The sequence below is a fragment of the Rhodotorula paludigena genome, assembly GCF_050403205.1.
Source record: "Rhodotorula paludigena JCM10292 DNA, Rt_paludigena_JCM10292v1_ctg9, whole genome shotgun sequence".
Classification (NCBI taxonomy): domain Eukaryota; kingdom Fungi; phylum Basidiomycota; class Microbotryomycetes; order Sporidiobolales; family Sporidiobolaceae; genus Rhodotorula; species Rhodotorula paludigena.
In genome coordinates, this window is record NW_027481449.1 from 126003 (window position 1) to 151969 (window position 25967).

At 63.5% G+C, this 25967-nt stretch overlaps 10 protein-coding genes across 10 annotated transcripts; 3 read left to right on the forward strand and 7 right to left on the reverse strand.

Annotated features, from left to right (window-relative positions):
* Positions 1–522: 522 nt before the first annotated feature.
* On the forward strand, positions 523–2659 carry JCM10292_000894 (uncharacterized protein; the record flags this gene model as incomplete). The annotated part of the gene is made up of 3 exons (XM_076647412.1): positions 523–669; positions 735–1169; positions 1223–2659. The coding sequence occupies 3 exons, from the start codon at positions 523–525 to the stop codon at positions 2657–2659; spliced, it is 2019 nt and encodes a 672-aa protein (XP_076506947.1).
* A 1022-nt stretch (positions 2660–3681) lies between these two features.
* JCM10292_000895 (uncharacterized protein) lies at positions 3682–7352 on the forward strand (the record flags this gene model as incomplete). Its single annotated transcript, XM_076647413.1, has 6 exons — positions 3682–3775; positions 3831–5054; positions 5111–5436; positions 5495–5691; positions 5751–6963; positions 7020–7352. The coding sequence occupies 6 exons, from the start codon at positions 3682–3684 to the stop codon at positions 7350–7352; spliced, it is 3387 nt and encodes a 1128-aa protein (XP_076506948.1).
* Positions 7353–7539: 187 nt separating this feature from the next.
* Positions 7540–8532, reverse strand: CAB5 (putative dephospho-CoA kinase; the record flags this gene model as incomplete). Its single annotated transcript, XM_076647414.1, has 4 exons — positions 7540–7912; positions 7992–8355; positions 8418–8447; positions 8526–8532. The coding sequence occupies 4 exons, from the start codon at positions 8530–8532 to the stop codon at positions 7540–7542; spliced, it is 774 nt and encodes a 257-aa protein (XP_076506949.1).
* A 667-nt stretch (positions 8533–9199) lies between these two features.
* Positions 9200–9989, reverse strand: JCM10292_000897 (uncharacterized protein; the record flags this gene model as incomplete). The annotated part of the gene is made up of 2 exons (XM_076647415.1): positions 9200–9864; positions 9920–9989. 2 exons carry the CDS (start codon positions 9987–9989, stop codon positions 9200–9202), a joined length of 735 nt encoding a protein of 244 aa, XP_076506950.1.
* A 496-nt stretch (positions 9990–10485) lies between these two features.
* Positions 10486–11404, reverse strand: JCM10292_000898 (uncharacterized protein; the record flags this gene model as incomplete). The annotated part of the gene is made up of 6 exons (XM_076647416.1): positions 10486–10545; positions 10627–10865; positions 10926–10958; positions 11020–11092; positions 11219–11247; positions 11314–11404. 6 exons carry the CDS (start codon positions 11402–11404, stop codon positions 10486–10488), a joined length of 525 nt encoding a protein of 174 aa, XP_076506951.1.
* A 664-nt stretch (positions 11405–12068) lies between these two features.
* Positions 12069–13470, forward strand: VMA6 (H(+)-transporting V0 sector ATPase subunit d; the record flags this gene model as incomplete). Its single annotated transcript, XM_076647417.1, has 6 exons — positions 12069–12192; positions 12246–12417; positions 12485–12663; positions 12730–12800; positions 12856–13391; positions 13449–13470. The coding sequence occupies 6 exons, from the start codon at positions 12069–12071 to the stop codon at positions 13468–13470; spliced, it is 1104 nt and encodes a 367-aa protein (XP_076506952.1).
* A 169-nt stretch (positions 13471–13639) lies between these two features.
* SWD2 (WD-repeat containing protein SWD2) lies at positions 13640–15389 on the reverse strand (the record flags this gene model as incomplete). Its single annotated transcript, XM_076647418.1, has 9 exons — positions 13640–13711; positions 13786–13988; positions 14055–14186; positions 14249–14552; positions 14617–14716; positions 14778–14844; positions 14908–15005; positions 15097–15242; positions 15306–15389. 9 exons carry the CDS (start codon positions 15387–15389, stop codon positions 13640–13642), a joined length of 1206 nt encoding a protein of 401 aa, XP_076506953.1.
* A 700-nt stretch (positions 15390–16089) lies between these two features.
* On the reverse strand, positions 16090–18550 carry JCM10292_000901 (sugar porter family MFS transporter; the record flags this gene model as incomplete). The annotated part of the gene is made up of 14 exons (XM_076647419.1): positions 16090–16413; positions 16471–16489; positions 16552–16629; positions 16691–16740; positions 16803–17039; positions 17107–17132; positions 17181–17244; positions 17317–17642; positions 17706–17870; positions 17926–17988; positions 18062–18161; positions 18216–18267; positions 18383–18433; positions 18504–18550. 14 exons carry the CDS (start codon positions 18548–18550, stop codon positions 16090–16092), a joined length of 1602 nt encoding a protein of 533 aa, XP_076506954.1.
* Positions 18551–19110: 560 nt separating this feature from the next.
* Positions 19111–20510, reverse strand: JCM10292_000902 (SDR family oxidoreductase; the record flags this gene model as incomplete). The annotated part of the gene is made up of 5 exons (XM_076647420.1): positions 19111–19529; positions 19674–19763; positions 19849–20093; positions 20159–20381; positions 20471–20510. 5 exons carry the CDS (start codon positions 20508–20510, stop codon positions 19111–19113), a joined length of 1017 nt encoding a protein of 338 aa, XP_076506955.1.
* Positions 20511–20732: 222 nt separating this feature from the next.
* On the reverse strand, positions 20733–25791 carry GRH1 (Grh1p; the record flags this gene model as incomplete). Its single annotated transcript, XM_076647421.1, has 11 exons — positions 20733–21569; positions 21686–21771; positions 21830–21878; positions 21954–22087; positions 22170–22266; positions 22348–22520; positions 23089–23465; positions 23526–23656; positions 23747–24200; positions 24527–25077; positions 25165–25791. The coding sequence occupies 11 exons, from the start codon at positions 25789–25791 to the stop codon at positions 20733–20735; spliced, it is 3516 nt and encodes a 1171-aa protein (XP_076506956.1).
* Between the last annotated feature and the right edge of the window lie 176 nt (positions 25792–25967).

Here is a 25967-nt window from a genome sequence, read left to right on the forward strand (position 1 = left end):
CGTGTTCGATTGAGGCGAGGTGGGGCGAGATGTCAACAGGGAAAAGGGCGATGAGCGGGCGCTTTCTGCGGTGTTACGACCGTCCGAAAGGAGAGTGGCTGCGCGTGTCAGACGCGTCGCACTTACACCGAGGTGCGTCCGTCGCGGGGCAAAGGCGGGTCGAGCGGGCAAAGGTCAACTCAGCATTCGAAACGCTGCACTCGCTCGCTTGCGCCAGGAGCAGCGCAGACAGCCTGCGAGCTCACTTGCACAGCTCGAGCACGAGCTGCACCCGCTACGCGGACTGGCCGAGCTGGTTCCACCTTGCCTCGTCTCCTCCGCCCCACCTTGCCTCGACAGCGCTGTCGCATCCGCCGCACCCTCATCTAGCACTCGCCACTCCAGCCAACCGCTCACTTGTTCCTCTCGACACGGTCCACAAAGCGAGCGAGCCCGAGCGAGCCTTTCGCTGCCTTGACACCATACCATCCCCTTCGCCTCCCCCACTTCATTGTCCCCTCGCGCCCCCTCGCGATCGCCGCAATGACGCCGCTCGACGCGCAAGCTCTGTCCTCCGAGACGTCGCAGCGAAAAGGTGCGGCGGCCTCGAAGCCCTCGTTCTTCCCGCCGCTTTGGTTAGCGAGGAGGACCGCATGCGTTGAACTCCTGCGCAGCGAGAACGTCCGCTCGGTGCGTCGAGGCTTCCCGCACTTCCTTCCGTCGCCCACACTGACTGGGGTTCTGCCGCGCTGTAGGTCGCAGACCTCGGCTGCGGCACAGGCGCCGTCTCGTCCCTCCTGACCCTCCCGGCTTACCACCTCGACGACTTTCCCACCTCGCTCCTGGGCGAACACCCTGCGCCTGCGGACTCGCTGCTCCCCTCTCCAAACAGCGGGGCGAGCGCGAACTCACCGACATGCCAGTCTCGCGCCGAAAAGCTCGCCATCCTGCGCTCCATCCCGCCCGTCCCGCCGTCGGAGCGCGAGCTGCACCTCTCCCGCCTCATTGGCGTGGATGCCGATGTCGAGGCTTGCCGGCAAGCTGCAAAGCACTGCGAACCACCTTCCGCCGAAGAGGACGCGACAGGGCGTGACCCGAGATGGGAGGAGCTCGAGGTCGAAATCTACCATGGCGGCGTCGAGGTGTACAACCCGGCTCTCGACGGCGTTGACGCGATCATCCTGACCGAGGTATGTCTCGCTCAGTATCCCGTTTGACCACTTTTTTACGAATAGTCGGACAGGTAATCGAGCACCTCTCGCAAGACGCGCTCGAACGCCTCCCGTCCCTCCTCTTCGCAACGTACAGGCCGCGGCTCATCATCATCACGACGCCGAATCACGCCTTCAACCCCTACTTCCCGCCGCCCTCCTCCGCTCCTCCCGCGCCTCACTCCACCTCGTCGTCCGCACCCGAGGAAGACGATCAGAGTGACGACGACGACGACGATGTCGAGTCGAACCCGCTTTCAGCGCATCTCCACCCCGACCCAACGCGCCGCACGAACCCGCGACGCCTATTCCGCGACGCGACTCATACGCTCGAGTGGACGTCGGACGAGTTCCGCGCGTGGTGCGCCGACGCGCTCGCCGCTTCCGGTGCCCAAGACACATACGATGTGCAGTTCTCCGGCGTCGGCAGCCTCAAGGAGTACTACCGTGCGAGCCGCACCGCAGAGGGCGACGGCATCCCGTTCCCTCCGCCGGCGGTGCACCTCCATCCGGCGCTCGCGGCACACCCGCTCTGTGCCGAGAAGCCCGCCGAACCCGAGTCGTTCTTCGCGACGCAGATCGCCGTATTCCGTCGTCGCACTGTCGGAGAGGAGGGAACAAAGGAGGACGACGAGGAGGACGAGCGCAAGGCGCGCAGCCCGCTCGTCAGCCCGCTCACCTTCTTCCCCTCGGCACTCCCTCCCGTCTCCCCACCTCCATCAGCTCCGCTCCCTTTGAATCCGACACCGAGCAAGGCGCACACGCTCATCGCCTCGCACCACCACCCTCTCTCTCCCGCTCCCGCTCCTTCCGCGTCTTCCGCGTCAGACCGCTCCGCCATCTTGGCGGCCCTCCGCGCCCTCTTCCGCGCTGAGCGCCGGGGCGACATCCTCTCGCTCGCGGCGCTCTGGCGCGCGGGCGGACCGGACAGGCGCTTCCTCGCCTCCTCGGCGGGAGAAGAGGAGAGCGCGGGCCCGGCGTTGCGTGAGCTGGTGCGCGGCAGGGTCGGGGAGGTGATGCGCGCGGTGCTCGATGCGGGCGAGGGTGACGAGGTGGGATCGGGCGAGGGAGGGGAGTGGGAGCTTGTGCGGCTGCGCGAGGACGAGGATGGCAGCGGCCGGGGGAGGGCGCTTACGGGGATGGACGCGCTCGGGATCAGGTGGGTGCGCTACGAAGAGGAGGTCGGCGCGCTCGAAGCGGCGGAGGCAGAAGCAGCGGGGAGGATATGGCTGTGGAGCGACGACGAGGATGAGCAGGAGCTCGGGCGGGAGGAGCGCGACGAAGGCCGTTCGGACAAACCGGCGGATGAGGCGCCCGTACCTCCGCCTGCTGCCGCTCAGACGGATGCATCTGACCTCGAGCCACCGCGTTGGGGTGCCCCGCTGCTCACAGCAGAGGGAACGGCGCAGGAGCAGCACGCGCGGAATAGCGCCGACATCAACGGCGGGTGGGGAGACGAGCCGTGGTAGCAAGTAGCGTACTCTCATTTTGCATGGCAATATAGCATAGACGTACGTCCATCACCGCTTCGGAGGGCAGAAACGGGCGAGAGCGCAGTCCCTTCCGCGTGAGCGGATCTTGTGCAGTAGACACGCGGATCTTGTTTCTCGCTCGATTAGCTCGGCGTATGAGAGCCAGCAACGTGCTGATCGGTAGCACACGGCCACTCAGCCGACCTCTGCAGTCCGAGGCGCCTGGTTCGCCCTCAGAGCCTTCGCGACACGGCGGACGAACAGCACAAATCGCCTCGCCGTTCGCTCCTGCGTGCCTCGTCCAGAGCGCGCGAAGGCGATGACGTCGTGCAAGGCATACGCAAAAGTGCTGCCACTTTGACAACGAGAAGCGGAAGCGAGGAGTGCGACGGATACCGTACGAAAGAGGCAGTCGGCCCCGCTGGCGGCTGTCCGGCAGGGCGCATCGCAGTCCCGGGAATGCCTTCTTTGCGGCCAGCACGCGGATCGGCGGCGAACAGTGAGCGAATGAAAGGCCGAGAACGAAAATCGGAAGGCACGGTCGGAAGGTGGCCGAGACGGGGATCTGCAGTTCCTGCTTCTTTGAGCTCCGGCGAGGAACCGTTGAGTGACTTCTACATGGGATATAGCGGGACGGGTCTCGTGTTGACGCGGATCGCGACGAGTTGAGCTTGATGTCGCTCTCTCTGCTCTCGCCTCTCACTGCACGCCCACTGCGGCGCGCTGCCGGACACCGTTGCAGCGAACACTGGACCCGATCGTGTTCTTTTGCCACGCGTTGCTGCGCGCGTTCGAGATGCGCCTTCCCGTCTTGGCTTCCGAGACCACCTTCGCCTCGATCCCGAAACATTCATGTCTGAGCCCCTCCGCGAGGCATTGCGCCTACGTTGCTGCCTCGGAAACCCGCCCCATGACTGCGAGGGCGCACTCCTTCCGCTCTCTCTGCCCAACACCTTGCTGCTGGACCACCTGAGCGAATACTGCAGGCGCTGTCCTGCGCAGCTCGACGTTCCGTAGCCATGCTGAACCGTCTCGTGCTTCTGTGTGCGCTCTTCAGCGCCCTGTGTCTCCGCGTCGAGGCGTCGGCATTCAGCTGTGTCGGCGGATCTGTCTGTACGTCGCCTTTCTCGTGCATCGCTCTCGCACTTGCTGACCTACATCTCCGTAGACGTGATTGCGCACCCCGACGACGACCTCCTCTTCCAGAGTCCGACCCTCCTCGATGATGTGCAGGGCGGAGATTGCATCACGACTGTCATTTTGACGGCGGGCGACTCCGGGACTGGCTTGGACTACGCGGAGAGCCGCGAGGCAGGGAACCAGGCGGCATACGCTCAGATGGCCGGCGTCGACGACTCGCACACCGAGTTCTACGCCACATTCGGAGGCCAGCCTGTCCTCATCCGCACCCTGGTCGCAGCGCCGCAGGTGCAGAAGGTCTACTTCCGCCTTCCCGACGGCAACATGGACGGCAGCGGGTTCTCTGCGACCGGCTTTCAGTCGATCCGCTCACTCTACTTCGGCACCATCCCCTCTATCACCAACCTACCCGGCGACGCGACGTTCACGCTTGACACGCTGAAGGAGGCGATCGCCCAGATTCTCGCCGCTCGGCAGCCCGACCGCGTCCGCACCCTTGACCACCTATCGGACTACTCGGCAGGAGACCACGCCGATCACCTGACGGCTGGCCGGATCACCAGCGAGCTCGTCGGCTCGTACGCCCCGGCTGCCGACTTTGCTGGCTACATGGGCTATCCCGTGCAGAACCTCGCGCCGACCATATCACAGGACTCGGCAGAGTTCGCGGCGAAGTGCGACGCCTTCTTTGCCTACACGCCTTTCGACTATGCGGAGTGCCAGTCCTTCGCCGCGTGCGCCGGTCGCGGCGAGTCTTCGTGGCTTCAGCGCGAGTATGCCGTCACGCCGGACCTTGCGACCACCACTTCTGGTGACGGTACGGCGCAGACGCCCGTCACCTTGCCCGACGGCGAGAACCTGGCCTCTCGCGCGACTGCGACTGCGAGCTCGTACAGTGAGGGCAGCCCGCCTAGCGCTGCTATCGACGGCGTGCTGGGTGGCTACCCGACGGACGATTCAGCAGAATGGGTTTCAGACCACGAAGGCGTTGGCGCGTGGCTCAAGCTCGAGTGGGATACGACCGTCACGATCACGGCCATCGCCATCTATGACCGTCCGAACCTCGTCGACTGGCTCACCACCGGCACGCTCACCGCTAGCGATGGTGCCGAGATCAGCTTCACCAACACTGTCAACGATGGGTCTGCATTCCTCATCACGCTCCCGCAAGGACACCCGACGACTTCGCTTCTCCTCACTGTGACCGGCGTGTCGAGCGGGACGGAAAACGTCGGCTTGTCGGAATTGCAAGGTGAGCACAATCATTTTCTTCGGAGACTTCCCTCAGCTGACACCCTCAATCCGCAGTTTTCGGCACCTGCGACGAGTGCACGACGCCGTCACCGACAACGACCTCAGACGCAGCCGGTCCCACAGCTACAGGCGGCGCATCGGGCAACCTGGCGCGCAATGCTACGGCTGGTGCATCATCCTGGGCCGAGGCTACGCAGCAGACGCCCGATAAGGCGATCGACGGCATCATCAGCGGCTACAGGGAGGACGGGTCTGGCGACTACACGAAGGAATGGGCAAGCGATCACGAGACGGCCGGCGCCTACTTCACCCTCGACTGGGACGCGCCCGTCGTGGCCAACCGCTTCGTGCTCTACGACCGCCCGAACCTTGACGATCAGGTGTGTTGTTTCTTGTATCCTCACTCTCCTGTTCTGACACAGGCTCCCCTCTCCAAAGCTCACCTCCGGCTCAATCACCTTTTCCGACGGCTCGACGCTGCCGGTCCCGGCTCTCAACAACGACGGTTCGGCAACGACCATTGACTTTGCGGCGAAGGAGTTCGACTCGCTTGTGCTTTCCGTCCTTTCGACAAGCAACACGACGAGCAGTGTCGGATTGGCCGAATTCGAGATCTTCTACTTGGACATCTTGTCGTGCGTTACTGGATAGAGACTGCACATCTCGGCAATCGTTAACTTCACTCGTCGAGCAGGACGACCTCCTCGATCACGACAATCGCTCCCTCTTCGACTCGCTCTGTCATTTCCTTCTCCTCCGCATCAAGTCCGACTTCAGGTGCCAGCTCGAGCGCCGTCAGCGGCAGTGGCACGTCCCTCTCGTTCTCCTCGACTGCTTCGTCCACCTCGGCCGCCGCGACGCCGTCGAGCACGCTTGTCAACTACGCGCGCACCGTGGAGAAGACGCCCGACGTCTCGTCCGAAGCGAGCGCGACGGAGCAGACGGCAGACAAGGCGATCGACGGCATCGTCTCCGGTTACAAGGAGGACGGCACAGGCGACTACACTAAGGAGTGGGCGACTGACCACCAAGGCGTCGGCGCATGGATCGGCCTCTCGTGGGCGACGTCGATCACCGTCAACCAGGTCGTACTCTTCGACCGCCCGAACCTCAATGACCAGATCCTGAACGCGTCAATCCGCTTCTCGGACGACTCGTACCTCTACACCGGCCCGCTCGTCAACGACGGCTCAGCGACCTACATCGACTTCGCAGCACGGGAGACGGATTCGCTAGTCATCACCGTTCTCGCCGTCTCGAGCACGACGAGTTCAGTGGGCCTTGCCGAGGTGCAGGTCTTCAACAACCCCAATGTGATCGTCTCGACCGCCGCGCCCTCGACGACTACCGCATCCGGCTCCTCCTCGGCGACAAGCGCGACTACGACGAGCCGCTCAGTCATCTCGTTCTCGTCGACGGCGACGCAAAGTCTGTCGTCGGTCGCCTCTTCGACTTCGACCTCGAGTGCCTCGTCTACTTCCGCTGCGGCAACGCCGTCGAGCACGCTTGTCAACTACGCGCGGACGGTCGAGAAGACGCCCGACGTCTCGTCAGCGGCGAGCGCGACGGAGCAGACGGCAGACAAGGCGATCGACGGCATCGTCTCCGGTTACAAGGAGGATGGCACTGGCGACTACACCAAGGAGTGGGCGACTGACCACCAAGGCGTCGGCGCATGGATCGGCCTCTCGTGGGCGACGTCGATCACCGTCAACCAGGTCGTGCTCTTCGACCGCCCGAACCTCAACGACCAGATCCTGAACGCGTCAATCCGCTTCTCGGACGACTCGTACCTCTACACCGGCCCGCTCATCAACGACGGCTCGGCCACCTACGTCAACTTCACAGCCCAGAGTACCGACTCGCTCGTCATCACCGTCCTTTCCGTCTCAAGCTCGACTAGTTCGGTGGGCCTTGCCGAGGTGCAGGTCTTCAACAACCCCAACGCGGTCGTCTCCCGCAGTGTCGTGGCTCCGCTGAATACTACGCCGGCCGCATCCAGCTCCTCGGGACCGACCACGAGCACGGCCAGCTCGTCGGCGTCGTCCGCTTCGGCGACCACAACGACTACTCGGGCAGCCGGAGCCTCCACCGCGCCTCTCTCGTCGACCTCCGCCACTTCGAGCTCGACTTCCTCCTCTGCTACGAAGACAAACGTGTCGACAACTACGAGCAAGAAAACTCGCGCCAAGTCGACGTCTTCCTCGGCGTCCTCCTCCAAGACTACCTCTCGCTAGATCCCCCCCTCTCGCATTTGTTGTTGCACATACCAGTGTTGTATACGTCACCACGCTAGTGGGTCCCGGCGACCCTGCACCTGCACTGTACCGCAGTTAAATGCTGTTCCCTCTTCCGCTTCCGGCTCTCGAGAGGCTGTAGTGACTAACCGACTGACTATAGCACGACAAGGAGCGGCGAGAGTCTACACAACAGATGGGCCGCAACAGAAGAAGATGAGAGAAATGGACACAGCTTGGGCAGCCTCACGAGCTCCGTCTCCGCTCGTGCAGCTCGATCTCGTCCGGCCCGCGCTTCTCGCCCCGTGTCCTCCTTCGCTTCTCCTTCCCGACGCCCTGGACGTACAGCCTCCATCCGATGCGCAGGAAGGCGCGCACGATGCCGACGGGCGGGACGAGCCAGCTCAGGACCCAGCTCCACCCGGCGCGGGCGTGCAGGCGCGTGACGACGCGGTCGACTTGCGACGAGAGGTCGGCCATAGGGCCAGAGTTGTCGATCACGTAGTCGGCGTACTTGAGCTTGGAGGATAGAGGGGCTTGGGCGGAGAGGCGAGATTGGGCATCTTGGAGGGACAGATTGTTGCGCGAGCGGAGGCGCTGAAGCTGGAGGATCTCGGAACTGCGCGCAGCTGGTCAGTCCAGCTGTCTTGAAGACAACTCCCAATTCACAGTGACGCGCAGGCCAGAGAGAGACGCACCAGTAGACGACAACGATGGCGCCGCACATCTTCCAGAGTCCCGCCTCGATGAGCAGCGGCGCGTCGACGACGCACACCTTCTCGCCCCGCATCCACGCCTTGACGAGCTCCCACGCCAGCAACCGCCTCACGGCCGGGTGAACGATCGAGTTGAGCACCTTGCGCTCCCGCTCATTGTTGAACACGATCGATCCGAGCTTCTCGCGGTTGAGGGTGCCGTCTGGGCGGAGGATGGACTCGCCAAAGTGCCGTACGAGCGCCGAGAGGGCGTACGAATCGGGCTCGACGGCGATACGAGCGAGGACGTCGAGGTCGATGACGGGAACCTGACTCTCTTGGAGCAGCTTGCTCACGGTCGACTTGCCTGCGTGTGCTTCCAGTATCAGCAAGGCCGCGGGGCGGACCGCACAGTGCGATGCTGCCTACCGCTTGCGATGCCGCCGGTCAGCCCCACAACTGCGAGGGCAAGTCGTGGTCAGGTCCGGGTGATCGCGCGGGCACCGTAGCGCCTGATCAGCGAGCTTTGAAGCGTACCGAGCATGTCTGGCGAGCGGGGCCGTGAGTGCGACGATCGCAAGCCGCGAGTCCGCGAAGTGCGAAGGTCGGCAACAACCGCTCACCGCTCGTAGTCTTGCAGAGGCCCGATACCGCTCGTGTGAGCCATGGTGCTTGATTCTAGATCGTCTGTGGTCGTCCTCTCTGTTCCGATGCGATGCTCGCGTTGCTTCCGCTTCATCGCTCCATCGAGTCGTCCGGTCTCACGAGCTCTTCCCCTAGCTGCTTAGGAGTGCGCATGTAGCGATACAGCTTGCTGCACTCCTTTGCTGCGGGCTACAATCCGGCTAGGTCCGCCTTGCCGACGAGATGCTCATCAATCGGTGCCCGTCTGCTCATATCCGGGTTGTCGCGTCCGCAGAGACTCGGGGCGCCTCCGTGGTGACTGAGCTCCAGCACTCATTCTTGTAGGCGACGTCTGTTGAATGCTTCGCTTTGGTTCGCTTCGAAGGGTCTCCGACGGTCAGGCTCGCGCGCAGCCAGGTGCCGGCGCTCTTGCAGATAGGTCGACAAATACGCTTGAGTGCTACATGTGCTACGAGATCCAAGGCTACAAGATGTGAGTGGCTATGCGGTACTACAGCGGGTCAAAAATCGTGATGGTACGAGATGGGAAAAGAGAGCCAGAATGCGCGTGAGTTCTCGACGGCGACTCACACAGAGCCCCTGCGCCATCCCGCTTCTCCGTTGAGCATCGCGACGCTCAACCTTCTGCCGCCCCCCGCGCCGCCCTGCAGCGCGACCGACCGCCTGCGGCTCTCCTGCGCCCTCATCCCCGTCTTCTCGAGCGCCTCGCCCCACATCACGCCGAGCCTGTCGCTGCGCTCGTCGGCGTACTCGAGCGCAAGCTCGGCCTCCTTTGCCGCGGTGCGGTCGAACATGAGGGACGGGATTGGCTGGTCTAAGTCGGATAGCCGGACGGGCAGCGTCACTGGCCAGGATATGCTCGTAGGCGACAGAGGAGGAGAGCGAGACGACGATGACGGATGGAGGGACGTGCCGAGACGCTTGAGCAGCGAAGGACGGCGCGTTGACATGTTCGGTGCGGACGAAGAGGACGAGGCGGTCGAAGGCCGACTCGACGCATCGGAAACTGCCGCTGACGCAGGAGGGAGCGCAATTGCCGACGAGCGCCGCCATCCAAGGCTGCTCATCGTGCTCGGTACCGAAGAGTCCGAGGCTCGGCGGGAGAAGAGACTGGCGAGCGTGTTTGAACGTGGAGGTGCAGCCGAAGTTGTGGGAACGACGGGCGAGTAGGGCGCGACCTTCGCGACCGGCACGGGCTCGACGAAAGGCTCGCCGCACAGCTTGAGAGTGCCTGCACAGTGCTCTTGAGCATCACAGAACGGGCTCCGCTCGGAACCAGAGCGCACCTTGGAAGGATTCCCGCTGGTGAGAACCCGCGGTCTTCTCAGCAACGATAGTGCAGGCGTAGCTCGACATGGCGGGAGACAGGCAGACAGAAGCACCGCTGACCGTGCGAAGGCCGTAGCAAGCGAAGCAAAGAGGGGCCAGGGAGAACCCACGCAACGAACCCGCTCAATTATCGCGAGGTGATCGAGCGGGACACGCACTCGTCCTGCGGGAGCTCGCGGCGCTCGACGAGCACGCCACATGGCAAGCACGAAGCGGCCGAACGCCCAGTCTCGAAAGTGAGCGGGGTCCTGTGAACTCCCCGTTCAGGCGAACTGGAGCGCGCTGGTCAGGTCCGCGATTGGCCACGCAGGGTTCCATTCGCACCGGCCACAGAGTCTTGCGTTCGCAACAAGCGTCCGCGCAAGCAAGAACGCTTGGCAGGAGGTCTTGTGTGTGAACGGTTCGGCGCAAGCGCGGTAGAAAAGCGAAGCAACGTCCTCCACGCTCGATCCGAGAGGATGTCGGCATAGGTGCGACTGCATGGATTCAACATGTGCAACAAATCTGCAATGATCGAAGTGCACTACGGCGAATAGTCGGCCCAGATGCGGGAGTCGAAGTTCTCGACGAGCAGCGGGTCTTTCTGCTTGGCGCAAAGCGTGATCAGTCCAAGACGCCAATGTCGTGCCTCCACACAGGCAGACGTGACTGCAGACGAGCGTACCCGATACAGTCCCTGCCAGTTTGAAAAGCCATCTCGCAGGACGAAGACTTGCTGCTTGCCCTCCTCGTGCTGCTGGACGTACGGATTCGGCGAGAATATCCGTGCCGCATCCGCTGCTGACTGCGCCGTGGTAGACGATGACGCAGAGGTGGAAGAGTCGGGAACGGGGACATTGTTCGCGGCTTGCGCTCCGGCGAGCGCTTCGGCGTAGATGCGCGCAGCCTTGGGACCGCGAACCTCTGCGAAAGCGTGTGCGCGTCAGACGAAGGATCAGGCGACGACAAATGGAGCGTACGTACGGCTCAGGGAGCAGTGGAAGATGACCTTGGGCACTGAGGGCGGGATTGACTGTCAAGTTCCACAGGCCAGAGTCGCCCCGTTTGCGCGACTCACCTCCCTGCAGCTTGTCAACGAGCTGCTTCACAGATTCGTCTGTGCGTTCCTCACTTGGTGCGCGGATAGCTCCCTGTCGAACACCCGGTCTGCATCAGTTTCGCGTCCGGGCAACTGCCGTAAGAAAGAACGGCGGTGTCCGTGGTTGCGATCGGGGCACAGGCCGACCAGCGATGGATCACGAGGTGCAAAAGCTCACAGGAATGTTGCCTCCGCGGTAGTCATCATCTGAAGACGAACGAGACGGGTCAATCGACTTGTCAAAGCAAACAAGAAGAAGTGAAGGTGACGGACCGCGAACATCGACGACCTGGTAGTCTTTCCCGCTCTTGCCTTCGCGCACAAGCGCAGCGAGCTGGTCGTGGTTGAGGTACTGATAGTTCATCGCGGCAGGGCTGAACGGGTTCTGTCCAGCGAAACGAGCGCGCAACAGAGCGAGCCGAGCGGACGAAGCGGGAGAAAGCAGGGCGGCTGTGAAGCTATGTCCGCTGCACGTATACAACAGTTCGCAGGAGCCTGGAGAGGCTGCGCGATGGGCGAGCGGAATGAGCGGAGCCAAGAAGGAGGGGGACCGGCGGCGAGGTGGTGCTTGCGCTCGTCCTCTCGCTCAGACTGCTCCGGCGAGGCCGTGTAGCTGTAGCCTACTCCCCAAGCAGCTCAGACGCACGACTCGACTCGCCCCAGCTGCTCGCGTGTCACCGCCGTTGCTCCTTCTCCTCGTCATCGCACACGCTGTTCGCAACTCGACACCAACCGGGTCAGTCGCGTTCAATGGTGGCTCAGGGATAATTAGCCTGCGAGTGATTGTGGCTTCTGGGCGCGGCGTTCCCGGAACGGGCTGTGGGCGGGATGAGGCGGTGCTCCTTTTCGGATCCACGGAGCTGTACAACGCTGTGCGGCGCGTGGTGGACGGGCAGGAGAGGCGCCAGGCCCGAGTAGATATTCACTAAAGTACCGAGCACGCTGACTGACCCTTCGCTGCCGTGGACAGCTAGTCCTCGTCTCCCCGCTCGCTCCTCCCCACCTCCCATCGTGGTCCCTCAGTCGCCATGACCGAGGCTCTCTTCTTCAACTCTCACACCGGCTTCCTCGAGGGCGTCCTGCGCGGCTTCAAGGCCGGCCTCCTCACCCAGGGCCAGTACTCGAACTTGACCCAGTGCGAATCCCTCGAGGGTGCGCCGCATCGCCTGTCTTGCAGCGAGCTCTGCTGATCTCATGTCCTGCAGACTTCCGAATGCAGCTGTCGGCCACCGACTACGGCAACTTCCTCGCAAACGAGACGCCGCCCATCTCGACGTCGACGATCGCAGAAAAGGCGACCCAACGGTTGGTCGACGAGTTCAACTACATCCGCAGCAACGCCACTGGGAACCTCAAGAAGTTCCTCGAGTACATGACGTGCGTTTCCTGCTCGTGCTTCCACTCCTTCGGGCCTCACGCTCACGTTGACCCTTCTCGAGCACAGCTACGCCTACATGATCGACAATGTCGTCCTCCTCATCTCGGGCACATTGCACGAGCGCGATACGCACGATCTGCTAGAGCGGTGTCACCCGCTCGGGATCTTCGAGACGATGCCGGCGCTGTGTGTGGCGACTAACGTTGAGGAGCTCTACAACACGGTGCTCGTCGAGACGCCGTTAGGTGCGTCGGCCATGGTCCAATTCGTCAATCTTTTGCGGACGACAGACTTTATCATGTTGCGCGCAGCACCATACTTCCGCGACTGCCTCTCTGCGCAAGATCTCGACGAGCTCAACATCGAGATCATCCGCAACACTGTTCGTTTCTCACCTCTTTCAAGGCATGGACCCAGACTGATGCGCCTCTCTGCAGCTGTATCGCTCCTATCTGGAAGATTTCCACTCGTTCGTCATGGAGATTGGCGCGCCGACCAGCGATGTCATGTCGCCCATCCTCAACTTCGAGGCCGACCGCCGCTCGCTCAACATCACGATCAACTCGTTCGGCACGTCGCTCGCCAAGGACCAGCGCGCCAAGCTCCTGCCTCGACTCGGCCGCCTGTACCCGGAAGGCACGATGGCGCTCGCGCGCGCAGACGATGTCGACCAGGTCAAGGCCGTGCTCGACCCCATCATCGAGTACCGCTCGTTCCTCGACGCGCAGGCCGGCGGCGGCGCGCACGGTGCGGGCGCCCCTGGCGGAGGGGACGGGAGCGCAACGGCGGGCTCGGCGGCCGCGAGCCTTGAGGACCACTTCTTCCATCACGAGGTGCACCTCAACAAGCTCGCGTTTCTCCAGCAATTCCAGATCGGCGTCTTCTACGCCTTTTTCAAGCTCAAGGAGCAGGAGATCCGCAACCTCGTGTGGATCGCCGAGTGTGTGGCGCAGAACGCCAAGGACCGCATCAAGTGCGTCGCTACTCTCTCTGCTGATTGCGTACGGATTCTGACTTTGCACGCTCGCAGCGACTATGTCCCGACGTTCTGAGCGAGCCCTCGCTCTGCCACGCATCATTCTCACCATCGGTCTCCCTGTTTGTAAGGTCCTCGTCCCGCTTTTGTCGCTTTCGCAGTTCTTCCAACGTTTGTTTGCGCAACTTCCGGCCGTGTCAAGATGTGCGTGCCTTGCGGTGTGCGCGAAGAAAGCTCTCGGCAAGCTACGCCTCTTCGGCCTTTGCGCCGTCGCCAGGAACGAGTCCCGACTCTTTCGGATCGGGGAGCCAGAATGCCTGCAGATGCGAGCATTAGCAAGCGATTCGGTCCTGTAGCTGCAGATGCGACAAGCAAGCAAGCTCAGACACACCAGTTCCCGTCCCGCGCTCGCGAGCATCGCGCACTTGGGGTTGTGCGCCACCGCGCGGCTCGACCCGCCCGTGTGCCCGTCGAGGCTCTTGATCGGATGCAGCGTGCACGTCGGCCCCGCGCGCGGGCGGTCCGGGTACAGCGCGGCGAGCTCGGCTTCGGGCGGCGCAAAGTCCCAGATGTGCAAACGGCCGTCGATCGAACCTGCCGGTCGGGTCAGGCGAGTCAGTGAACCCGTGCATGGGGGCACTGAAATGAGAGAGACCGCACCGGAGACGATGTAGCGCCCGTCAGGCGACCAGCTCAGCTCTTCGCTCGAGATGCCCGCGGCAGGCTCCATCGGCCGGTCGTACGGCGCTGTTGGTGCGCGCTCGAGGCCGATGGCAATCTGATCGGGCGGCACTGCACAAGCAAGTCATTCTGAATTGGAGCACGAAATGGGTCAGAGGCAACGAAGAACGCACGCTCTAACCGCGCGAGCAGGTTGCCATCGAACGAATCCAGCACGTAGTGCACGTCCCCCGACGTCCCGACGAGCAGCCACTTGCCGTCGTTGCTGAACGAGACGCTCGTGTAGACGGGCGTGCGCGGCGGAAAGCTCCGCTGGCTGAGGATCGGGTCCTCGATGTGGATGCACAGGAACGGCTGCTTGTCAAAGTTGCGGATGTCGTAGAGCATGACGGTCGAGCGCAGGTTCAGGACGACGGCAAATACGGCGCCGGATGGGTCGTAGGCGACACAAGGGTGGCCGGCAATGTTGAGAAGCCCCTGGAGCACGGAACTGAATGTGAGCCGAGGTTTCGAGGGTTAGGGCTGAACGCGGGGTACGCACCTGCGCACTCGCTGCTCGCAAATCCCAAAGTCGCACAGTGTCATCGGTCGAGCCAGAAAGGAAGGTGTCGTCTAGCGGTGACATCTGCAGCGAGACGACCCTGTGATGAAGGAAAGGGTCAGCTACTTCAGGCAGTCTGCGCTGCCCCCGGTACGACGCACGGTTTGGTGTGCCCTTTGAAGTAGCGGAGGAAAGTGGTATCGGGGAGATGAAGGTAGCGCAGGTCATCTGCGAACATGGGCGTGGTGAGCACGCTGGAAATGGCGAGGCGACGGAGCTAGGAAAACGCACTGTTCTCTTTCGTGCTGGCATGTACGACGGCCGTGTTCTTGTGGGTGAACCTGGCGAGGTGGCAGCCGTACTTCTTGCCGGGCAGCTTGCTTACATGCCTGCAAGCGAGTCGGAAGTGGGGGTGGGTCAGCGCCGCCAACACAAAGCAGGCCCGGCTGGATTAGAAAGCAGTCGAGGCGCAGGACGCACTTTCCGCTGCGCACGTTGAAGAGCTGCAGGTGGTCGTCGCCCGCTGTCGTGATGAGGAACTCTCCCTCGTCGTCAAAGTCGACGCTCGTGAAGTGGTTGTCGCCCGCAAGGTGATTCTTGAAGACCTTGGCCGGCTTGTAGGCGCGCTGTTTCGATGATCCAGTCGTCAGCGCGCTCTCAAGCGGTCGCAAACATGCCAGAGGACGCACGACAACTTGTGGAGTGAGCGGAGTCGACCGGGGCAGCGACGCCGCGAAGCCGGTCGAAGTGGACGCGGCGGGCGAGCCTTCCATCTGGAGTTGTGCAGGCGCGGATCACCCTCACAGCGAGAGCGCCGGGTCGATTGCCTCCAAGCCGCTTCCTCGTTGCGCAGGTTGGCTTCCTCGACGACCGGCGCCTACCTCCTGGCTGGCAGGCAAGCTGCGTACGCTCTTCGCGAGGTTCAGTTGCACCAAGTTTGCGCATCTGGAGGGCTTTGCACCTACACCTCGCCGTCTCGTCCGCTCACCTCTTCTCGCTGCTCCTGCTCTGTCTGCAAGTCGCCACAGCGGCGCAGCCAGCTCAAGACTGCGTGTTACGATGCCCATATCGTAGATCGTCCGCGCCAGCTGCTGCTCGACGCTGCTCGCTCGTGCTTGAATCGATGCCCTCGGTTGGCAGCGCCTGTCCTGTCATGTGGGTCTCTTCATGCGTGATGCGAACTTGCTGTGCGGTCGGTACTGAGGGCGATACTGCCAGGTTGGGCTTGTCGCTCTCGCAGCGCATCACTTGCCTTCAATCGCGACGCGCACAAAATAACGGGTCGCCCTTCTGTGGATTCCGCGTATCGGCACTTTTCGCGGCTGGCTCGAACGCGCGGAATGGCAGCGAGGATTCTCGCTACCGTGCGAAAAGAAAAGTTACTGACATCGAAGTGCTGTCTATCTACAATAGGAGGTACGGACACAACAGGAATGCAGCGTCTGTGTGACAAGCTTCTATCTGCACAGGAGCTCACACCTTCTCAATGTGCTCAATTGAGCCCTTGTTGCTGTTCTTGGCCTGGGCCAGCTGGGCCTGCAGCTGCTTGTCGAGCTCGCGCCCGCTGATCGGCGGGCGGTTCTTCGAGTGCTGCACGTAACCGCCCAGCGCCGCATCACCGCTAGTCTTGTCGTTGTACGCCTCGGCAAAGATGAGGTCGATCTCCTCGAGCGAGCGGCGCGCCGTCTCGGGGAAGAAGAGGTATACGACCGGGGCAATGATGGCGAGGTTGATGATGCCAAAGATGAGATACGTATAGGCGCCGATTGAGTCGAAGCCTGGCGGTGTGATCATGACCTGCAGGATTTCATGGTAAGTGAAAGAAGCGGTACTTGAGCGAGAGCCACCACGTACGACGACAAAGTTCCAGATCCTGTTTCGCTCGCATGTCAGCACCACGAGCGCTGATACGCTTCGCAGAATCAAGCTCCGCACCAGTTCGAACAGGTCGACACGCCGTTTGCCTGTGCGCGAACAGGGAGAGACGACACTTCGCTCGGGTACAGCCAACCCCTGCGCGTGCGAAAGAGGGTCAGGGACTATGTGCTGAAGAAGCGAGCCAAGTATCACGCACATTCCGAGCCAGCCAGCAGCAAAGAACGTGTTGAAGAGGAAGAGGAAGAGCTGTAGAGTTGACAAGGTCAGCATGCGGAAGGCAAGCGAGCATTTGTTCCCCATTGACGAACCACAGCACCCTTCCCGCACGACTCGTTCCCCAGATCGTTGAAGTGGACGAGAATCGTGAGGATGACCATGCAGAGCCCGCAGCCAATGGCGCCAATGAGCATGAGGTTGCGCCGGCCAAACTTGTCGACAAAGGTGACGCAGAGGAAGGCGGCCAGGGCATACTCGAGGCCGTTTCCGAGCGCCAGGATGCGCGACTGAATGGGAGAAAGACCGATGCGCTCAAAAAGAGTTGTTGCCTGTCGAGAGGCGCGAGGGAGTCAGTCGGGAGCTGGAAGACGAGACCAGCACCGGACGTTCGCTCACGTAGTACGAGACGAGGTTGATCCGTGCTGTCAAGGGAGGACTGTCAGTCCGTCTGCTTGTTACTTTGGGACGACGGCACTTATCTGTGAGCTGCTGGAAAGCCTGCGCGAGGAGGCCGAGCAACGCTCGGCGGAAATTCTGCGTTGTGCGGTGAGGAGGGCCTCAACGGAAAGTTTGGAAGCGGTTGAGCGGACTTCCAAAAATGCTGACCTGTGTCGGACCGCGAGTGAACAGGTCACTGAACTTGAACGCGCCTACCGCAGCAGCAGACGAGTGGATCGAGTCGATCACTTCGTCGACGAATCCGTCGTCCTCCGGGCGCTCGTGCATTTTGACGAGCGTCGCTTTGGCCTCAGCGTAGTACTCCTTGTGCCGCGGCGAATGCTTGACAAGCCATGCAGGCGACTCGGGAATGAACAGGAGCAGGATCATGACGATGACGGCGAGAACGATCTGGAATGCGAGAGGGAAACGCCAGGTTGCCGAGTTGTCGACGAAATAGAAGCCCAATCCGATAGCATACGCAAGAGCGATCCCTGTGGTCCGGCGAGCATCAGCGCTGAGAGCAGACCAAGCTGGGAGAGGCAAGAAACACGCACCGGTCGCAATCAGCGCGCCGGAAACGAGGATGAGCGCGCCGCGGATGTTGGCTGGCGCAAGCTCGCTCTGGAGTGACGGAATGGTGGCTGTCGAGATACCGTTGCCAACACCGGTGACAATTCGGCCAACGATGAACTGGGCAAGACCGTAGCTTGCCGCAAGAACTGGGGAACGTGCTATGTCAACGGGTGCTGCGCAACGAAACCCGCTGGCACGCACTGATTGCGCCGACGATCATGATTGACATGCCGAGCATGATCATGTTCTTGCGGCCTAGTCGATCTACAGCACGAGAATCCGGGAGAAGCAGGTCAGTTCCGCTTCGTCGCCGCCTCCGCTGGAGGCGCTCACTCACCGCCAAACAGGATTGCACCAACAGCACCACCCAGACATCCAATCTCGTAGATAGCGACAGTGATTCCGGAGATGTCCGGATCCCTGCACTCGGGAAAGGTCTGTGGCGAGAACGTCAGCAAAAGCGTCACAGAGGGGGTCTGAAAAAGCCGAACATTCAGGAAGGACTCGAGCGTGATGAGGCCCGACATGACGCCTTGGTCATAGCTGTCGAGGAGTGAACCGCAAGATGTGCATGTAGGCATATCGAAAAGCGGACGAGGGTGGGGCGGGAATGGTAAGCACGCACGGTGGCATCGCCAACTGATAGAGTCGGACGCACCCAAAGAGCAAGAAGCCAGCACCGGCTGTGGTGGCGGCAAGCCACACAAGTCTGTCGGGTGGGGAGAGGAAGCGTTAGTAGCGGTAGTGCCAGATGAGAAGGTCAACCTGATGCGACGCACGCGCTGCCCTGCGTCTCGCGGCAGAACAGATGCGGTACACGCCACATGATTTCGAAGCTCCCAGCGTGCAAGGAAGAGCTACAGAGTGCACGAGAGTGCACGAGAGAGGATCGACTAATCCGCCGGCGGTGCGCGGAAGGCTCCGCAGCAACCGCCAGCCGCGGTGCGCCATGGAGGCTGCCAACAAGCGTGGTGGTCCGCTTGTTTGTACCACGCAGTTGCGTCAGGACACGCTATTTCGATCTCCGTTGGGCGTGGTGCTCCTGCGAGAAGGGGAAAGGTCGAGCGTGGGCGGCGTGGGGACCGAGCTAGCAGGCGAGCAGGAGGGTTCTGGCGTCTCGCACGCTTTCGAGCAGTGTCACGCGCCGGAAATCCGCTGTCGGGCTTGTGGCGCGCGCGCATGAGAGCAGTCGGGGTCGGCGAAACGAAGTGCCGAGCGTCAGAAAGCGAAGGTTTCACGCGCAAGAGAGCATCCGTCGCGGGCGTGGTCGCCGGTGCAGCCCGTTAAGCCGCGCACAAGACAAGCTCGCTTCGGAGGGCACGACACTATTTGGTATTTCTATGTACGGTCTATGGCTGCTCTACCAGGCGCTTCGTCGTTCGGCCATTACTTGAGCTGCTTCTCAACCTTGAGGATCTCGGCGAGCGTGTCCTTGGTCGACTGCTCGAACGAGGTCCACTTCCACCCGGGGAACGTCTTCTCGACGAGGCTCGAGTCGGTGTTAAAGTGCGGCTGCGCAGCGGCGCCGTCCGACGGGCCGGGGACGCGGTCCTTGAGCTCGGGGAAGGAGCGCGCAATCTCGGCGACCTGGTTGTTGTCGTAGTGGAACGCGATGGCGAGGAAGCGCTGGTCCTTGCCCTCCTCGGTCGTGGACGCGAGAACGTGCAGCTTGGCAATGTCGCGCGAGTCGGTACCGACCGGGAAGGATGCGGGCGGGACCTCCTTAGAGTCAACGACCGCCCAGACGGCTCCGCTCGAGGTATTGATGCTGTCAAGCGAGTTGATCACTTGGAGAGGCGGACCGACTGCAGTCGGGCACGTAGGAAGGCGGATGTCGGATCGAGGTGTGCAAGGAGACGGCGGAGAATTGGTGTAAAGGAGATACAGGGCAAAGGCATTGTGGTCAGTACATGTCTTTCTACTCAGAGCTGGAGCACGGGCAGACGCACAGACCATCGGCGGCGCGACCGTCGAGAGCGACCACTTCGTCTCGGGCTCCTTCGCGATGCTCCACGCCTCTTCCTCTGCGATCTTCTTGCCTGTGTCGCCAAAAGACGACGGTGTCAGTGCGGTTCGTTCAGAATCTGCACCGGCCGTGTCGCGAAGAAGAACGAGAGAACGCACTCGCGCAGTAGACGTAAGACGGGTTGTCCGACTTCTTGGCCGTCTCGTAGGTCGCCGGGTTCCAGTCCTTGTGCGAGAAGGTCGTGTCGGGGCCCAGGCGGTCAAAGTCCATCACGGCGGCGAACGAGGTCGTCAAGACGACGCGCTTGACGGACGGCTCCTTCTGCGCCGCGCGGAGGCACTGGCGCGTGCCCTCGAGAGCCGGGATGAGCATGTCCTTCTCGTTGTCCTTGACGTCAAAGTGGCTGCGGCGTTGCTCCAAGTCAGCCGGAGGAGGAGTCGGAGAGAGGGAGTGAAGTCCGCGGCTCACAAGGGCGAAGCGGTGTGGGCAACGATGTCGACGCCCTTGATTGCCTCGTCGAAGGCTCCCGGCGCGGCAATGTCCTTGACGATGGCCCACTCGAGCTGGCCGTCCTTGAACGCGCCGGCGTGCTTCTTTGCCCAGGCGTCGGCCTTGTCCTGGCTGCGGACGGTGCCGCGCACGCGATAGCCCGCCTCGAGGTAGGCGAGGGTGACGGCGGTGCCGACAAAGCCTGGAATGTGCAAGAACAGCAGGTCAGCGCCAACGAGACGCGGGTGGATGCAAGTCGAGCGGGTGGGGCAAGACCGAAGGGGAACGCACCGGAAGCGCCAGAAACGAGGACGAGTTGCGAGGCAGACATGATTGAGAGTGCGTGTGTGTGTCTTGAGGGGGTGTAGGAGAGAGAAGAAGAAGCACAGCGGCAGCGGAAAGTCGTTTGCCTTGACGTCGCTCCGCCCGCCTCCGCCTCGCCTCCACTCGGACAAAGCATCCTCGGAATTAGCTCATCACTTTTGTCTGGTCAGCACCTTCCTGGTCAGCGACTCGTCAGCGGGATACGGGCACAACGCCGATCTACTTGCAATCAGTCAGCTTCCTCAGCTACAACCTGCGCAACCCCGCCTCCATAGCTCCCCGTGCGGTACTGCCCATACCCCCGCCCCTGCGCCCCTGGCCGCGCAAAGTCCCCGTGCAAGTCCTGCTCGTCCTCGCCTTCCTCGTCGCCCTCCTCGAACGACATCGGAATGACCGACACGCCCTCGGTCGCGTCGTACTCGCCGTACCCGCCGGCGTCCCCGTCCGCGCCGGCGCCGCCATAGTGCGAAAAGGACGGGTGCGCAGGGTACTGCACCGAGTCGTCCGCGTACGAGCCGTCGTCGTGCTGCTGCAGGCTGTAGTTCGACGCGTCGCCGTTCTCACCGACAGCTTCGTCGTCGTGCTCGTCGTACGAGGCCAGCGCAGCCGTGCGCCGCGGCGGGCCGGCTGCAGCAGGCGGCGGAGGGGGCGCAGCGTTTGCGCGCACGGGAGGCTGCGCGGCGCTGTTGGCGCGTGGCGGGGGAGGAGCGTACAGCGGGTTCTGCGGGTGCGGGACATTCGAGCGCGAAGAGAACGAGTTGAGGCGGTCGGTGCTGGTGCGCGGAGGTTGCTGCTGGCTGGACGGAGGGGGCGGTTGCTGGTAGCGCGGTTGTTGCTGCTGGTGCTGCGGCGGTGCAGCGTAGGGCATGTCGTATGGCTGTGCGGCGTTCGCTCGCGCTGCAGCCGCCCGCTCCTGCGGCTTCGGGATGCGGTGCAGCAAGCCGTAGCCGACGCCGCATCCGAGCAGTCCTTCGCCACCCCAGCTACGATTCGGCACGAGGATCGCTTCTCGCGTGACGTCGTAGTCAGCGTTGTAGACGAATAGCCGCAAAGGCTTGTCGACGTGCTGCAGGGTGACTGGACCTGTCAGCAGCAAGTCTTTCCACTGCAACTCCAACAAGCTGCGCTTTGAATTGCGCAAACTCGAAGCGAGCAGCACTGCTCGGCAAGCGAAAGACGCACCGCTTCGACGACGTCGTAGAAGTCGCCCTCTCCTCGCAAAACGCCTCCGGCATACCCAACGATCCAGTCGCCGAAAGGTACGAGGCCTGCGAGTCAACTGCGTAAGCATATAAGCGTGAAGTGCGGGACAATTGGGAAACGAACCTGCGCTTTGAGCCGGACTCCCCTCAAGGATCTCCAGGACGTGCCAGACCTGTGCAATCCAACCGTGTCAGCTGAAGGCCTGTGACCAGCTAGATAAGTCAGCTAAACGCAAGAGATTACGCACCTGATCGAGCGCGTGCTGCGGGCTGCACAGTCGCAAGCTGAGCCCGAGGAGCGACGGTTGCCCGTCTACCGATCCGGGCGCGCCGCCCGGGACCGCCGCCGAGGACCACGTCCTGGAAGGGATCACGTAGACCTCTGTACGCGATCAAGACCAACAAGTCAGCGCCTCGGCGTGTCAGAGCGGAGCGAGCGACGAGGAGCGGAACGAGCTGCGCACCTCGCACCTCCTTGCGCTTGGTGCTGTACACCTGGAGAGACACTTCGCTGCCCTCGTTCTCCTCTAGCACGTCCGTCAAGAGGTCGATCTCGTCCCCCTGCGTGACGCGCGGTACGATTACCGCTCGTCAGCCAACCTGCAACTGGAAGACGCGGAACTGGGGATAGGCGAAACGCACGAGCTGTCTCCCTCCGGCACCGACGACAAAATCAAAGAAGGGCTCGATGCCCGCCTCGGCGGCAGGCGAGTTCTCTGCGACGCGCAGGACGTGGAACGCGACGCTGCCGGACGAGGACGAGGGCGAGGCGGCGCCCGAGTGGCCCGACTGGGGCTGAGACTCGGCTTGACCCACTGTGCGCAGTCAATTGGGTCAGTGGATGCCCAAGTATTTACGATGAGCGCGAGTGCAACGCACTGAGCGGAAGGACGAGATGAGGAGGACAAGGGAGGCGAGGATGGCGAAGCTGGGCGGCGAGCGAGTTGCGGTGGGATGACCAGGCTCAGCAGCGGCAATCAGACACTCAGTGTACAGCTAGCGCGCCCGCTCGAGCTGGTGCGACGGTTGACGGCGGTGTTGACGAGGCGGGAGTGGGGGAAGCCTCGGGGCGACTACAGCTCTGGGCGTCGAAGGACGAGGCTAGTCGCTGTGTACAAGGCAAACCTGCGCTGTACGAGCTGCCTGGACCAGGGACGGGCGCCAGGCGGGATAGCGAGAGAGCCGGACAGGTTCGCACCGCCTCGCCGTCGACGCAACGTGCTCCCGCGCAGCATCAGACGCTCGAACGACAGTTGCAATGGCAGTACGACAAGAAGACAAAGAACTACCTACAAGAGATGCGAAACATGCGAAATTCACCTCACCTCCCGACCGTCTCCCTCGCACTCCTTCTCCTCACCGCCGCCGCAGCTCCGCCCCCACGGTCCAACCGCTCGTCGTCGAGCCCAAACCCGCTCCCGTACCCGACGCGCTCCAAGCTGCCCTGCACGCCCTCGCCCGCCGCCGCCTCGCCCTCTACGCGCCTCCTCACGCGCCGCCGAAACTCGGCCGCGTCCTCGCGGTACCGGTCATAGTCGACCACCGCAGGCTCGGACGACCGCGCAAAAGGAGAGGCGGCCGAGGTGCCGGCGAGCGGGACGCGCACGCGGATCGCGTGCGAGCGCGAGAGGGACGAGGTGCGCGAGCCCGAGGGCGGAGTGGGGGGCGCGGGGCCGTTGGCGAGGTGGGCAAAGGACAAAGTCGCGGTCGAGAGGCTGTCGTTATCGAAGCCCGGGGCGGCGGCAGACGAGCGGCGAGTGCTGCGAGCGGGGGCGTGCGTCAGTTGAGAACTGCACGCTGCGCAACGCAGCGAGACGCACCCGTCTGCCCAGGAACCGCTCGAGGGTCGCTTGCGCGTGTGCTTCGCAATGGCATTGTCGAGCCACCACGTCTCGATCGAGGGCGAGATCCAGTCGCTTGGCTCGCCGACGAGGCCGTCGAGAAAGTCCCGCTGCCCACGTCCAACACCAGAACGAGCGGTCAGGTCCCGCATCTCGGCGCACAGAGGGAGCCCAAGCCAAGCGGCGAGAGCAAAGCGCACCTGAGCCGAAGGCACGCTCTTCCACAACATCCTCTCGCCCTCGACCGGCTCTTTCTCGCGCAGCCTCCTCGCCACCCTCGGCGCGACGCCCGTCCTCCTTCCCTCTTCGCGCTCGCGCTCCTCCCTCTCCTCGACACCCTCCTCCTCCTCCCCCTCGCCGCCTGCGAGTGCAAACCCGGCCGCCGCGCGCCGCGCAAGCTCGTCCGCGAGCTCGAGCGCGGGCGCGCGCCCGACGAGCCGCGCGAGCGACGTGACGGCGTCGAGGCGGTACGTGAAGACGAGGCCGTCGACGATCCCGCCGCCGGTGACGCCGCCGGCGGAGAGGACGAGGGGCTGCGGGCCCGCGTGGGACGAGGTCGACGACGAGACGGCCGAGGCGTAGGTCGTGTACGAGGGGCGGGTGATAGAGCACCAGACGCAGGGGCGCAGGAGCCGGTAGCCGAGGAGGTTGCCACTGTGCGCAAGAAGTCGACGGACATTAGCTCCCGATGACCACGATGGCCAGCGTGTACGGAGCAGAGCAAGCCAAGACAAGAGACGCACCACCTCTTGCACCCCAGATCCCTGGTCACGCAACCCCTGCACCCCTTCCACCCACGCTTTGCAACCCTCTCCCCCTCGCGCCCCTCCCCCTCTCCCTCCGCGCCGCCGAGATCCGCGACCCGCTTAGCCGACGGCGGCAAGTCGCTACACGCCGCCCGTTCCTCCTCCCCTCCATCGATAAACACCCGCTCGGGCACCCCGTCGCTCAGCGCCCTGGCGCACACCAGCGCGCCACACCCCTTGCCAGTGGCAGTCGCGCTCGCGCTCGAGCCGCTCCCGACGCTCCACTCGAATCCGCGCGGGAGCGCAGCACCCCCCACTTCCCCGGCGGCGGTGGTCGGGGAAGCGCCGCAGTAGAGTAGCTCGACGCGCCGCTTCGAGCGCAGTGTCGCGCCCATGAGCGCGTTCGTCTCCTCCCGCGTGCGGCGCGACTGCGGGTGGGACGACGGCGAGCGGCGGGGCGGCGGGGCGGCGGCGGCGGCGGCGGCGGTGGGCGCGGGGACGAACGGGAGGGCGGCGTCGGTTTCGACGAAGGAGGAGGATGAGGAGGAGGGGGAGAGGTTCGCTTCGCCTGCGAGGAGAGAGTCGTAGACCTGCGACGCGCGGTCGCGTCGTCGGGTGCGGAGCGAGTCGAGCGCTGTGAGTGTGTTCGAGGTAGAAGAAGAGGTGGGCGGGTTGGCGGGGGAGAAGGTCGTCAAAGGGCGGTGCGCCGCAGAAGAGGAGGAGGAGAGGAGGGTGCGGCCGCCGCGCGGGATCGAGGTCGTGCGCGGGACAGATAGAGGCTCGTTCTGTGCGTCAACAACGGGCGCATTGCCGATCTCAGTACACGGCGCGGAGCGCGCAGAGAGAGAAGAAGGAGCACGACCGCGACGCACCCGCCAGATGGACACGCTGTTGCCGCCATTCATGCGCGCCAGCTCGTCGGCCGCCGCGTCAAACGCATCCTCGAGCTCTCCCTCGCCACGCTGGCCCTGTGCTGCCCAGTCGTACGGACCCCTGGGAGGGAACAGGCGACGCTCGCCGCGGCCGAGGAGGCTCGCCGCGCGGATCTCTTCGGGCGAGAGTTCTGGCTCCGGGTCTGCATCTGTGCGTGCGTCGTCGTGACCGGCGGCGTCGGCCTCGTAGCCCGGAGCGGGGAGCATGACCCAGCCGGTGTCTCCCGTGAGCTCGTCGGCTTGTGCGGCCCCGCCACCGCCACGACGCCTGGCGCGGGAGGACGAGCCAGCGCGGATGGACGAGAGGAAGAGGGCGGGCTGGTCGGCATCTTCGCTGTCTGTGGCAGGGGAGCGGGTGCGGAGCCTGCCGTGGTCATCGTAGAAGAGGTCGGCGGGTTCGGCGGGGTCGGAGGCAGCGATGGCCTGGAGGAGAGAGCGGGAGGGATCGCTGTCTCGCGGTGGCTGTGAGTTGGGCTCGGGCGACTCTCTCGGCGAAACGAGAACGACAGGGCGATGAGCGTCTCGAGGAGGCGAGAGGGAGTGGCTGCGGGGCACGGGCGAGGCCATGGTGGCCTGGAGGGGACGCCCACGGGCAGCTTGTGAGCTCAGCGGAGCAGTGCACGCCGTCTCGACCACGCAGAGAGCAGAGGCGGGGCACAAGGGGTTGCCAACGAGAGCAAGCGGCTCGCAACCCTCTGCTCGAGTCGAGCCGAGCAGGGCAGTGCCGTACTGACGACACCCTA